Source organism: Calliphora vicina, chromosome 2 (assembly GCF_958450345.1).
Source record: "Calliphora vicina chromosome 2, idCalVici1.1, whole genome shotgun sequence".
NCBI lineage: Eukaryota > Metazoa > Arthropoda > Insecta > Diptera > Calliphoridae > Calliphora > Calliphora vicina.
The window spans coordinates 1,819,801-1,834,827 of record NC_088781.1 but is presented as its reverse complement, the minus strand read 5'-3'; the positions used below and the strand labels follow the sequence as shown (position 1 = coordinate 1,834,827).

Here is a 15,027-nt window from a genome sequence, read left to right as displayed (position 1 = left end):
CTAAAAGCGAAGGAGCTCTTATAGTACTCTCGTTTTTCAAAACCTCTAAAACTAACAAAATCTTATAAAACTATATATGGGTATTTCCAAAAAAACCTCCTTCATATTTATTTTAAAATATATTGTAAACAACTAATCGATAAATCCTATCTTTTGCAAAAACCATAGTGCTACAAATATGCTATCCAAAAATGTAAATAAGAAACATTTTATTCAGATTTCCTTATTTTTTCACTTCAAAGGCGTATGAATGTCGCGTTTGGAGTCGTGGAAATGCCCATATGTAGCTTTTTACACAGTTACACCCTCAAGAAAATTTACATGTTCTTCTGTTGTTTATTTAGAATTTGTGGAGGGTGTCGATGCTGGTAATTTATTTACTTGTTGTTGTTGTTGTTGCTTATTTAACAATTGTAGCCAATATTAGTGTTGTTGTACATATTGTCATTGTTGTTTTAAGCATGTCCTGTACGAGTGTAATTGTGTTAAGGTGTTAATTTATTAGTGTTCTAGTTTCAAGTGCCAGTGAAGCACATTTCCAAGGAGCTGTAATTTAGAAAAACGCATTTTTTGTCTCAAATAAACACCTAGAAATAGTGGGAGCATCAACACCAACAAAAACACTTTTCTTCTTTAGACAACAACAACAATAACAGCTGCGCTGTTGGTTTGTGAAAAAGTTGTTGACACTTGGAAACTACTACAACTAAAATGTTTGTGATGAAACTATGACAACATCCTCTTGACTGGAAAGCGAAGAGAAGAAATACATATTTTTTTATTATACGAAGAACATCTTCTGTAAACAAATGAAAATAACAATAACAACAAAATGATGTTTGTATGTCAACAACACTAACACTGAGTTGTTGTGTTTTTTTTTACAAACACCGTAAGATGGAATGAAAGACAGACGGACGGACAATAAGTCTAAGTGGTTTTGTTTTCATGTCTTAAATAATTTTTGCAGAAAATCCTAATGTGTTGGTTTTTGTTTAAATTGTGCAAAATATATATATTTTTTGTTTTTTTTGTTTAGAAATATTTATGTTACGGTCTTGACTTTTGTTTAATTTTCTCAAAACCCCTAGATTTTGTGTGTGTTGATTAATCAACTCGGCAAATACAAGTGTTCATTTTTTGTTTTGTGTAGTTTCAAAGTGAAAAATAACAATAAAAATCAAAGGAACATACTTCCTTCCTGGTGGTTTATTTCTTCTGCTCGTTAAGAATCAACCACATGTGTTATTTACACTGTTTTTTTTATGATCTTGTTGTTGGTTTCTATGATTTCCTTAAGGCTGTTGTTGTTGTTATTGTTTCACTGTCACTGAAGCGTTAACCCAGAAAAACTAAACTCGGTTTGATTATAAAAAAGCAAAAACTTTAAGATTTTATTCTCTTGTTGTTTCTGGTTTCTTGTTTAACAATAGGACACAAGCACTTCTTATATTTCTCTCTTACTTTTATACATAAAAGAAGAAATGAAAAAAAAAATTATGAATGAAGTTGAAGCCACTTGAAGTTTGTATTGCTTTTGAAAATTATAAGTATGATGTTCAATGTCTGTAAAAATATAGCGTGTTTTTCTGTTTGATGACCAAAAATCATAAAAACCGGCTGGAAAACAATGAAACCAACCACTAGTTTAAAAACCAGAAGGAAAAAAAACGCAAACCCTTTGAAACTTTATACTTGAGAAGGTTTTTGCGTGTCTGCTACTGTGCTGTAAGTACAGATAAGGGGAATATGATGGGATTTGTTTTACAAAGAGTTATGGAAAAAACGCTAAAGCCATTTTTAAGAGCTTTAAAATCGCTTAAAATAACTACAAATATCAAAGAAAAACTATAAAATGTCTGTCTTTAGCTTCTGCAAATTTGGTTTAGCCGTCTTCCTTACAGAAGACAAGTTGGAAGCAGCTTTTGTTTTCTGGCTTTTATTTCCTTACACAACTGCATCTAAGAAGCGCTCTTTCGGAATAAATAATTTTCTAGATTTCATTAAGCTTTCCTAAAAATAGAGGTAATCATGTTATAATGCTCATATCTGAGAGATTTATGAACTGATATTGCTGATTTTAAATATGTGATATATTGATAGTACTTGCTTTGGTTACGTAAGATTAAACAGGCAACGTTATATCAACTTTCCTATCTAAAAGAATCCAGAATATATAAATTCCATAGGGTCCAAATGAATATTGCAGAATAATGAAAATTTCAACTTTTTATGAAATTTTAGTTATTTGTTTGGCAAAAAAACGTCTAAAGTCTGATTTATTTTGCATTTTAAACTAAATGGTTTTAATTAATTTTTTTTTAGATTTTTAATTTCCCATTTTCCCAAGCGTTTTCTTCTTTGGTACGAGTATTTATGTCATTAATTAATGACTTAATATACGATTTTCTAATATTCTCACTATTTTAACATTTTCATTTAAATACCTAATAAATATGAACATTTCCTGTTGAGTTTTTAATAACCTAATTACACTATGTTAATATAACTCAAAACTGCATGTTTTTCTTCTCTGAAACCCTTAAAAACCTTTTCAAACTTCTTGACTTTTCACATGCAATTTATAAAATATCCCTTTTCGAATACATATAGCATTCGACAAAAGTTATTATCGCTAAAATACATCAGTTGGAGTAATGTCTCTCAGCAGGACATTAGCCTGGCGTTTATTAAAAGGACATTTACACTTCATGCTTATACAGTTGAAGTTGAAGAAAAACTATCCATCCCTTGATTCATAGTGACAATTTTCCATTGTTACAAATATGTATGCTGTTTTTATTTTTGTGTGATTTTTATCAGAGTTTCTATTTCTCATTTGCTCTACATTTCATTTTATTTGTTTGCTCTAGTTTTCTATGAATTTTTGTATCACTGATTTTCTAACCCATTATTATACAAAAAAAAAAAAGTTGGAAAAATTTACAGTACGAAAAAACAGTAAATAGGAATAAAAAAACTAAAAATTTCCGTTAAATATTTATTTATGGGAATTTTTTAATGAATTTTAAATTCCTTGGGGTATTTTTGAACAACAGTGAATTAATTCTAACATTGACATTTATTACATGTCTTGTGTGTGTTTTTTAACAACAATATCCTGTCATTAATCTTGTAAAAAATCTTTGCTTTAAACTTAGTTTAACTAGAGGTAATGTGATAATGTATTGTGTGGTGTGTGTTTTTTTCTTCTTCTTGAATACTCTTATTACTTTCACACACATTGTATTTCTTTTAGAATTTGAACGCCCCCACGGTTTTTATAGTTTTTTTGAGGTTTTGGCAGAATACACACATGTGTGGCCAAGTCGATCTCTTTCCGCCGGTTTAAATGTAGAACAAAATCTTGAAATTCTCACATTAATTTTGTTTTTATACTTTGTTCTCTTGTTTACGATGTAATTTAGTGTCAAAATGACATGTAAAGCTTAATTTATCTCTGCTTAAATGTCATCACTTACATTAACATTTACATACTACCTACAGTGACTAACAAAATGAATACTACACTGGCTGGTTTAAAGGTGTATGGGAAATAAATGTTTTAAAAGAACAATAGTTAAATAATAGTATTTTTCTTCGTCTTTATTTTCGTAGTTGTAGCCATTAAAAATTGTAACCATATTTGAGTTATAAAAACAAACAATAAATTTGCATAAAAAATTTAATTAAAATAGTATGGAGCAAGTGTGTTTAACGAATGCTTTTAGTATTAAAATTCTTTAGAAATGTCTGTCCATTTGCTTTACCATTTGTGGTGTAGGCCTGTTTAACGGAAGCGGAATTGTTGCCTTTTACTTTTGATTGATTGAAATTTCATGATTTACTGCTTCTTACTGCATATATATGTATTTGCTTAAAGAACTATAATCTTGTATAAATGCCATTTAATTGTTTGTAATTGTCATTTTATGAGCAAACACATAAAATCAATCTAGTTCTCTGTGCCATTAATCATTTGTGATTTTAATTTCAATTTGTTTGTTTAGTTTTTTTCCCTGCTGAGATTTTTTTGTGTTAAGAAAATCTTAAGTAATTCTCAAGGTATTAAATGAAAGCAGAAAAGTAATAATAACAAAAGCCAAGAAAATTGAAAAACCATAATGAACATAAGAGAGAAGAAAGTACATTTTCTTTAAAGTCGAATGAGATCATCATCAATCATTTAAGATTTCAAAAAACGCCTCAAAATGTAATTGAATAGTTTTTTTTTTATTGTTGAGAAATTTAATTAAAAAAATCAGGGGTTGCATGAAATGAAAAGTAATTAAATTTACAAGAAATCATTTTGTCATTAATTTAAACAAATATTAAAGAATGTTTTTTTTTAATTTATAGAAAGGAATGCTTACAATTTTTTTTAAAAATATTTTTTTAATATGTTCAAGCATTAAAAGTGCCAGTAAATGTAATGAAAATTTAAAAAGCTAACTAACTATAAAATAATTTGTTATTCATTTGAACATAATGAATCTTGAATTTCAAATTTTAAGTTCAAATCATAAGGTTATGCTATTTCACACAAAACATAGATAGCGGAGTGGAGATAGCCATGCTCATCTGTATGCTGAAATCAAAATCGGTTACTATTAAAAAACGAAAAAATCGGCCCACAAATGGCCGATTTTGTACATATTTCTGATCTTTGATAGACAGACCGAAAACATTTGTTTATAAACACTTTATCTTAACGAATACTTTAGTAACGTCTAAAAAAGGTGTATAAAGTCAACTAACGTTTTCATTCTTATTAAATCACTGGCAATGGATAAATGACGAAATTTCACTTCACCTTTGTCATAAAATTGAGAAAATAATGAAATTTTAAAAAATCAACAATCAAAGAAAAATATTCGAAATAAAGAATAAACTGTGAGAAAATTTATACAAACAATAGTTGAAAATGAAAATAATGTTTGCCACATTAAATAATTCAAATTTGTTTGCTAAACGATTTATACGCAAATGTTTCATCAACATGATCATGATTTTCAGCATTATCACTCAACACCATAATTAAAAAACGGACGTGTATTGAGAAGGGGAAGAAGAGATTTCTTTCTTTGATAAACAAAAGGAAATGAGGTGGAACCATTGAAGTTTTATATTTCCAACATCTTGGCAGCATTTGTAAAGCGTTAAATTTTAATTCTCCACAGACAACAAGAAGATAGTTGAACAATACATTCAAAAAAAGTTTAACTTAATGACAAACAAGGGCTGCAAAGATCTTTGTAAGGATATTAGAGTTTATAACTTGCTTGTACAAAAAAGAAAGATAAAAAGAAAGGTGACCAAGAATGATGCTTAATAATACGAAATTAGTGGTTGTTATGAATGTTTTAAAGGGGTTGTTCGAAATATTTTTAGCTGCACAGATAGAAATGAAAATTTCTTCAGGCAATAAATAGTTTGCCAAAAACTGGTTAAATTTATCCATAAAATAAATAAAATTACGGCTGATAGTTAAACAAAACTAGACCATAAACTGTGTACATCTAACACTTTGCTTGAGGTTTTATTAAATTATGCTTAAAGGTGGTAAGAAAGTAAAGCAAAAGAAAGAAAAAAGGATGTTGTAATAGAGCGGATTTACAACTTGGAAATAAATTACAATTTTATGGCCGGAAGTTAGCAAGAAAACCAATTTGCATAAAATTAAAATGCAAATAAAACATTTTAAGGTAAATTTTCAATGATTTTAAAGAAAAGTTTCTCTAGCCTTTGGCGTATTCAAAAGCAAGCAATAAACAGGATTAAGTGTAACAACTAGAACAACTGGTATCTTAAGACGATGATAGGTCATAAAATATATGATTAAATATGCCCCCCCAAAAAGGAAAAGGGTTGTTGTTAGTATTTAACACCACCAACCAGCTGTCGTGATCAGCAGCACTTTTCCTTCTTTAGAAATTCTTTAGGTGTTTGGAAAATTTATGACATAATCCTACGTTAACACTCGCTTGCTGTATTACTTCACACTTCGTCTTAGTTTACGTAAAGTAGAGTGAAACGTTCTTTGTGTATTTTAGTGACCCATATAAAGATACATGAATTTAACATTTGATCATTCACATATGAAACACAAAAATGTCACTTTTTTGTCTTTAACTGGGTGACACTTCCACCGTTAAGCTGAGCTAAGCCACTTGAGCATAACAATAACAACAGCAACAACAACAAAGACAGCAAGAAAAAACTTTTCTCAACTGTCAAACAGGATAGATAGTAAAGTAAACCAGCCTGGTGGTATTGTGGCTGTATCAATGATTTTATGACTCGTGCTCTTAAGAGTGTTTTTACGTGGAAAATATTTAAATTATTTTCAGTTTATTTTCGTGAAAATATATGATTGTTGGCGTAATATAAACAGCATGTGGTCGAATATTTATTACACAACAACGACGGCTCTTTCCTCTGTTTGGGCACCCTCCCCAACATTTTTGTAGCACATTTCATTTTAAAGTTGTACGAAAAAATAAATATTTAAATTGAAAATAAAAAAACTAAAAATTGTTGAATAAATTTTCTTTGGAACCTAAAGAAAATTTGCACAAAAAAACTGTTTAAAAATATTTTAATGTGAAGTTGAACAAATAAGCCAACTAACTCTAAAGGAATTGGTAAATTTTGGAAAAAATATTCGCCATATTTTTTAAGCTTTTTACATTTACATTTTAAATGTCCCAGCAACAATTTCAACTAGTAAATAACCGCTCGTGGTGAAGAATCTAAAATTTATACATTTGAATTTAGCTTCCAAAAATATATGTTCGAACGTTGAAAAAAAAATTGATACTTAAATTCGAATTCTCTAAGCATCATCGATACAAGATAGAGTTAACAGAGTTAGGTACATTTAAAGTTTTTGCTGGGATGGAGAGAGAACAATGACTAATATAGTGACTCGTCATGTCAAGTTCTAAACAAAACAATTTAACTTCGTCTTTAAGTTATAATGCAAAAAACCTTGAAGTATTTTGACCACTTAATTTTCATATTTATATTAAAAATTCCCACATCTTTTAACACACATCCGCCGTTTGATTTCACTATAATTCTTGTAGTCACAGTCAAAAGAAATTGCAATTAATCATGTAGATTTTTTTTAAACGGCCGTTAGTTTTCAAATTTATTTAAATACAAATTAAATATCAAAACGAATAAATTCACTAACGTATATCTTAGACCAGACAGACAAATGTTGCATTTGCAAAACATTTTGCATACTAATTTTTTTAATTTAATTTCTTCTTCAAAGACAAAGCAAAACAAAAATTTCACTGAAAGAAACCCAAGTGCAAGAAAGATCTACCTTGCTTTATCTACATAAGGAAAGCAATTGTCAGTTTTAATATTGTACGAATACAAATATTCCATAAAATAAAAAAAACGAAACAATTGATTAAAGCATTAAAAGATTTAACAGTTTATTAAAAAGATTAAATATGAAAAACAACATCATTGTCAATTGATAGTGGGCGCAAAAATTATTCTTTCTGGTTTTTGTAATTACTGTATGAAACTAACTTATTTATCTGATTTAAGATCTTTTAGCCAGCAACCAAGGTTGCAACATGCAATTAACTTTATAATCATTTTGGTAAAAAGAAAACAAATTCAGAAAACCAAGAACACATTTAAATTATAATGGAGTGAGTACGCAAGTTTCTTCACTATAAATAATCATTTTGTAATAATAATGTACTCAAAGAATTAGTATGTACTGGGAAAACAACAATATAGCCAGTATTACTTCATGTTGGTTTTTTTTTTAATTAAATTTATGTGTTTTTTTTTTGTATTTTGATTTAAAGTTATTTGATTTGACAATAATTTGTCTTGAGAGTATTAAAACAAAATGTGTCTTGACTTTTAGCAAAAAGAAACAAGTGTTGATTATAAGTTGACAAGTAACGAAATGTCATTCTGAGTTTTCTGATTGTTGTTGTCGTTGTTGTAATAAAACAACAACAATAAAATTAAATAAAAATAACACATGTTTGTTTAAGTATAGAAAAAACGCCCTCTATTTGGTTAGAAAACACCCTACAAGTGGTAAATGTCATCAACTAATCTATAGATTTGTACTCTAATTTTATGATAAAACTTTTTTAAATAGTTAAATAAAGTGTCAACATTAAAATAAACCATATATTGAATATGAATAATTACAATTTTTTTCAGTTTAGAATAAGAAAAATACAAGACCTATAATTCTCTAATAAGCGAGTACTCGAATTTCATGATAGAATTTTTTTAAATTAAATAAATTCAGTTTCAGTAAATAATGAAAAATAATACTTAATAAACCTACCGAAATAATAGTAAGTACTTCCCAAAACCATACATTAAAGCTTGAATCATTATTAGTTACCTTTTAGCCTTATACACAAAAACCAAGTTATTTTTTTTTTTTGCGTTTCCAACTAAAATACTGTGTTGTTCAAGGCGTTATTACCAAATTGGCAATAATTGTTTCTAAAAACTAACTATTTCAAAATTACCACCATTAAACCTTATAAGAACAAATAAACAAGTTTTTTTATACTTATTTTTGTCTGTTATTAGTTCTTTTTTTTCTCCAAAATTTAATTAAATATTTTATAAAGTTTCTTTAAACAATTTACAGCTAATTTGTTACCATTATTTTGATTTTATTCCCGTCATCGTTGCTGTTGACTAGTACAACTCACATACAAAACATTTGTACCGCCCGCGTTCGTTTTGCATTTGTTTTTTCTCCTTCTACTCTCCCAAACACTCTTTTCTAGTCTACTAATGGCCCATAAAGTGGCACCATCATAAAAATAATAATTGAAGTTAAAGAAAAAAAAAATATAGTACAGCAACAAAAAAAAAACCTGAACTAAACTTATATAGACATTTTAACAAAAGTTAACTTGCCATTTTTAATCCCTCATATACAATTAATGACTGAGTAAACTATAATATGAGTACAAGTATACAACATAGGCAGTCTGACGGACGGACAGACAGACAGAAACACACAATATTTTTTTATTTAAAACTGATTATCTTGGCTACAAAGATTGGCTCAAAATGAAACAAGTAAACAGTAAATGTTTTTGATCTTAAAAATTCGAAAAATAAACAACAAGCCATAAATGAAAAATTTTTAAAAAAAAATGTTTATAGACTTTAAAAATTATATACTTAAATTTTTTCTTACACATAAATTGTTTAAAGATTATGATCATTCATACATGTACGTAACATAATGAAACTGTAATACCAGGAGCAGTTTCTCAAGATAAAGTAAAACAGTTCTAACTCTAAGTAAGCTAGTCAATTGCTAATTATTACAATTGATTAATAGGACTTTTGTTCATTAAAGTAAACTACTGAAATAAAGAATAATAAGACGAGTTTTGTGAAAAAATAATTAAATTATTTACTCAGACCAGTTAACAATTAAACTGCTGCTGTATAACCAAACACTGTACAAATGATCCCTTATTAAATACCAGCTAGTTTTTTTTAAAATGTTGTTTAACCGAATAATTTTCCTTAGTTGTTGTACAACAAACGTGAAAATTATTTAATATTTTCTTTATTAATTAGTCTATTTTAATGCAATTTTTATTAACGCCTTAAAATGATTTTTAACAAATTGATTAAAATGGTATAAGGAAAAGGCAACCGGCAATTGTTTTTTTAAACTCTGATTTATATAAATTTCGTTTTCTTAATTGTTGGCGTAAAAAAAACAAAATGTAAATCATGAAAGCATTTGCTGTTGGCAGTTTGTTTAGCAAAACGTTTAAATGCCAAAAAAAAGGGGTTGTTGGTAAAAACAAAAGAAATTCTCATCATCCTATCCTCATCTTGGATAGATGATGTGGTATATTTATTTAACAAGCTAAATTGTTTGCTTTAAAAGAAAATATTTATTGAGATTGCTAAGGAAATGATTAATCATATTTGTAATTAACAAGCTTAGCATGGAGTTGAAGGACGAAGGATAATTGTGTCGTTTTTTTAAAAAAAATCATTGTTAATATTTTTTTTTTCATAGTTTTTTAAAAGGGTATTTTTCTTATAATCTTTAAGAATGTTGTAATAAATAAAAAAAATGTTAAAGAACTGACCAGCCAATATTATTTTTAAACAGCAGCTGACTGTTGAAAAACTGTACGTTACATTTATAAAAATTAAAAAAAAAATTCAGGAAACTTGATTTTAGTTATTTTAAACATTAACAAACAAGCGTCTAAAATATTTCTCTTGCTTAAATAAAATTTCCCGCCAAATACTCTTTAAAAGCACTTGTTGCAACATCTTTACTTATCATACACATACGTGTGGCAAAATGATAGATTAAGACAATTTAACACTTGCTCCGTAACGTATCACTGAACACCCATTACAAATAAAAGGCAATAATACGGACAGATCATGCAAACTTCCACGTAATCATAAATTTAATACATAATTTTAAAATGAGAATATCATGTCTTATAAACTTATTATACTCATTAGCATTTTACATACATTTTTATGTATCGTTCAGTTTGTTTAGTCTATTATTTAAATTAACTTTTTGTTTTCGAAATTAAAGTTAATTAAAAAAATATGCAAAAACCGTGCGCATGCGCGTGCCAAATTGTGAAAGAAAAAAAATAAAGAAATTTGCATATTTATGGATAATTTATGAGAGCGTGAGCATCCCTTTTTAAATGTCAGTTTGTACTTGACAATTTGAAGAGGGCATGCTAAATTTTTGCACAAAATAAGCCAAAGGTTTTATTATAGTTTTGCAACACTCGTAAAAATAAAAGATTTCGGATGTTATGTAAACAGGCAAATAAAATTTGCATAATTTTTGCATAAAAAGGAATTTTAAGAAAAATGGGTAATTGAAATAAAAATAGAAATTTTGGCCATTAAAAATATTTTTTATATGTTTTAAAGAAAATAGAATTATCAATTTAGAAATTGTCTCCATAATCCAGTTTAGTCTTTATGCGTCATCTTAATTTTCAAAGGAGACCAAAAAAACCCTTTTTCTTCATAAAATTTGATGACTAAAATACTACGAGTACACATATTTGTTTTTAGAATATCTACTTACAATAACTTCTTCATGTATCTTTTTCGTGCCACCAGGGTGTAGGATTCTTTATGACCATTACTAATGTATTTCATTTTGTCTTTTTGTAGTTGATCGTTGTGACGTCAAGTTAATCCAGCAATAGGAATTAAAGATATTTTAAACAAATTTCCAGTCCTCAGTAGACAGGACAAGTTAATTCTCACGTTAAATAAATGGTTTCCTTATAAGTAACATACGATGTTCTTAACTAGTAAATAAAAGTAAAAATCAGGTACTTTTTTCAGTTTATGTTCAAGGAGAAATATTTTGACCGTAAAACTGATCTTTTGCTTTTTTTCCTTCTTTGTTGCTTTTGTTTATTTAGGGTCGTCAATTCACTTAAAAGGATACACTTGGTGTTTTATACAAAATTTTCTTTTGTTTGAGATTTGTTTTTAAAATTAGATTTTTATCTCTTGTTGAGTAAACAGGTAAATAAAAATTCGTTTGTTCAATTTTATAGAAAAAATCTTAAAAATTATATTGCACCATTAAATATGTAACTTTATTTGTTTTTAAATTTACACTAAACACGTTTTGAATTCAGAAAGTAGTGTTTTCTTTAAAGAAAATAAAAACTCTGTTCAATAAAATTTTCTCACAAATCCAATCCAAGAAATTAATTCGTTTTCATTTAAATTTCTAAACACGTTTTATTTGTTTCTTATAAAAATAAAATCGCGCTCACGTTTTTTCAATATTCGTTCGATATGATTTCCACATAAATATCTTATAGCCCTACCTATCGTTACGACAATAAGTTTAAAACTAAATTAAATTTCAAGAGACGTTAGTATTTTGTTCAATTACTTGTTTGTAGTTCTTTCTTTCAACCCCTGTGTGTTTTTCTGTTCTTTCCAGCGGTTTTTAGTATGATTACAACATGTTGTTATACTACAAATGTTTGATCATACCACGAACATAGTTGTTACAACAGAGGATCAGATAGTGTAACTTCATAATGATGTTCGTGGTGCCGGTAGAAAAGGGTGGATGGTTGTATTATTGTAAGTGGTGTAAGTGCAGTTTCGTAATAGTTTTTCAGTTGATTTGCAACTAGTTAGTAGTCGGAAATGTTCTACTTAGAGTTCATTCAGTTATGTGTGAAGTTTGATAGATGTTTTATAATGACGTATGTTAGTCTACCGAAGTCATGGTGAGAATGATTAAATTTCAGTTCTAAACTTTTTTTTTACTACTAGCAAACAATATCTATAAAAAGATCTTTAGTCAGGAACAGGATAGCGCAAGTATAAATGTGCAAACAAGAATTATCAAAAGATTTTTAAAATATCCGCAAAAATATAAGAAACGAATAAGAAAAATCAATTTTAAAAGATTTAATCAATTTAATTGCAACAATAAAGTAGGCTACAGTGTACTTGGTTTGATTTTCTAGTTTGTAAATTCAAAATTTGTCAAACAGACAAACTGACGGATACAAGGTTTGCTACCGAACGGTTAAGAGGTAACGCTTAAGCTAATTTGCATTATTTCGATAACGATATTTAAGATCTAACAAGTGATCATTGGTTTCAAGCACAAATGAGAAAGAGTTTTTAAACTATTTATGGAACTAATGCATTTTTCTGGGTGTCTATAAATAAATGTTTTTAATAGTCGAATTGATGGAATAGTATTTTTAGTTCAATAAAATGTTGCCCTTAATAATGCAATTTGAAAATTACAACATTAATAATGGTTGCATGTCATGCAATTGGTATGATCACACAAATCGAAGATTTCTTAAAGACGATTGTAAGAACTCTATAAAAGGAACATGACTGTTGCACTATAATTTCTTACCGATTGCATTATATTATTAATCATTCCATATAGAGCAATTGTAAGATTTTCCATTGAAATGTTGTGCTAATGAGTTTTTCAAATCGAACATTATTTGGTCATGTTGCATGTTTTTCCCACCCTTAATTTTTTTCAGTTTCCCTGGTATGATACATCGTCATACTCAAACCACAACATGTTATCAGAAATTTTATGAGAATAAAATATTATTATGTTTTCCAAAGGGAGTTCTACATGCTTGATTACAATGCAACCTAACAACGGATGATCAGTTAATCAGAAAATGTTCTACATAAAGTTTATTGATCTTTGGAAATATAAGAATTTTGCAATGATAACACCGATGAATATAAGACATGTGGGATATAAGGAATGATGTACTTAGAAACCTAATGGGATCTATTAAGATTTACTTTGGTATCTATGTACTGCAGTTTCTGTAAGCTGTTGAACACAACATCTGGTATGATCACATCTTTAATATTGAAGCCAACCAGGATCGCAGAGGAACTTCATTATGATGTTCGAAATAAATTTAAAAAGGGAAATGCTTGGCAAATGTCAAACTGCAATGGCTGTGTGCGCTGTTTTTAATGTTGTTGCTCCAGTTACAAAGCAACTTTAATTGTGAAATGTTCTATGTGAAAAGGTCGTTGATCTATAAAGTTGCAAAAACAAATGGAATGTGATGCTTTTTCATCACTTTAACATTTGTTAAAAGGATATCTTGAAAATAAAAAATTTTTATTAAAAACGCATGTTTTGAAATAAATTCAAAAAAGACCTACCAAGTCCAAAAGCAATTAAGTCCAGTTGTATATCTCTAAATTTAAAATCGCTCCCAGTCTAGTACAAATGTATACGGAAAATCTGTTCATTAATCAGTTGAAACTGTGTTTTCCCTTAGTTTCAAACTAAATCCTAATTAAATTTTTAGTAAAAATAAAATAAACTATGTAGGTATTTTAAAATATTTAGGGTGTATACTTTTTTATTTAACTTTAGTTATTTAAAATTTATTGCAGCAACTGTGGCTTTTTCTGGGTGTTTCTATTTTTTTCCTAAATTCCTTTTTTGATCCTGATAATAAATTCTCACATCAGTTAATATTTGTTCTTCAATATTCAAATTCAAAATCTTTGAGATTAACCACAAAAAAAAAACAGCTTGTCCCAATTATTATAAACATTTAAAAACAAAATTTATTATATCTATTAACTTAACATCCCTTTAATTATAAAAAACACACAGCTCTCAAAATAAACTCAATTGCTGCGGGAGCTGTAAGTGTTTTTTTTTTCAAGAAACTCTATTGTTTAATTGGTTTGTACTTCCCAAAAAAATTTTCAAATTAATTTTTTGTTGTGGTTTTTTCATACATAATCTCTATACCGTTAAAAGACACACTTTGAATGAATAAAAAAACGCTCACCCTGATTTTGTTACATTTAAAAAAGGTCTTTAAGAACATATAGATTTTTTATTCTTTTCTTTTTTGTTTTTGAGTGGTTGGGTTCACTGTCACTATACAAGTTGTTTTCTTTTCATAGCTTAAAAAATGATAAAGAGGGTTTGTCGTCTTATAAAAAATTCAATGAAAAAGAAAAAAGTGATGAAAAAATAACTAGAGCACGCGTTAGCAGAATAAAGGGTCAAATTGATGAAAATATATTGTCATTAGAAAGAAATAAAAACTTTATCAAGGGTACACACTACTTCTAGTAATTATTCAACAAGATTACTTTAAAGGATTTCAAAACGTTTAAATTGTTTTGAAAAGTAAATCTAAATTAACAATTTTCATTTCCCTTTTTAGGGATTTTCTTTCAATTTCGATTGGTTATAATTTCGCAAGTTTAAACATTTAATTTTGTGTTCATTCAGCTCTTTTGCTCTATAATTTATTTTAAAAGGTATTTATTTCAATTTAAATTTAATAAAAATTTTATTATTTTCATTTAACAGAACAACGACTATTGATATAACCAACCAACACACATCCACACTTAAGTTTATACAACAAGAACAACTTCAATTGCAAATAAAACATCCCAGTAAACATTTTTGGCGACGTCTCCGATGTG

General features: G+C 27.8%; 1 protein-coding gene across 4 annotated transcripts in view; it reads right to left on the bottom strand.

Moving 5' to 3' along the window:
* The window catches only part of RapGAP1 (Rap GTPase activating protein 1), a 153,083-nt gene that overhangs the window by 68,284 nt on the left and 69,772 nt on the right, over positions 1-15,027 (bottom strand). The window contains exon 1 of one of the 4 annotated variants that reach the window (XM_065502112.1): positions 11,117-11,205. The exons of the other annotated variants lie outside the window; for them this stretch is intronic. Coding sequence (XP_065358184.1) covers positions 11,117-11,190 — 74 coding nt within the window. The 5' untranslated portion in view covers positions 11,191-11,205. Of the gene's footprint in view, positions 1-11,116; positions 11,206-15,027 lie in introns of those variants that run through there. 4 annotated transcript variants of the gene reach the window in all.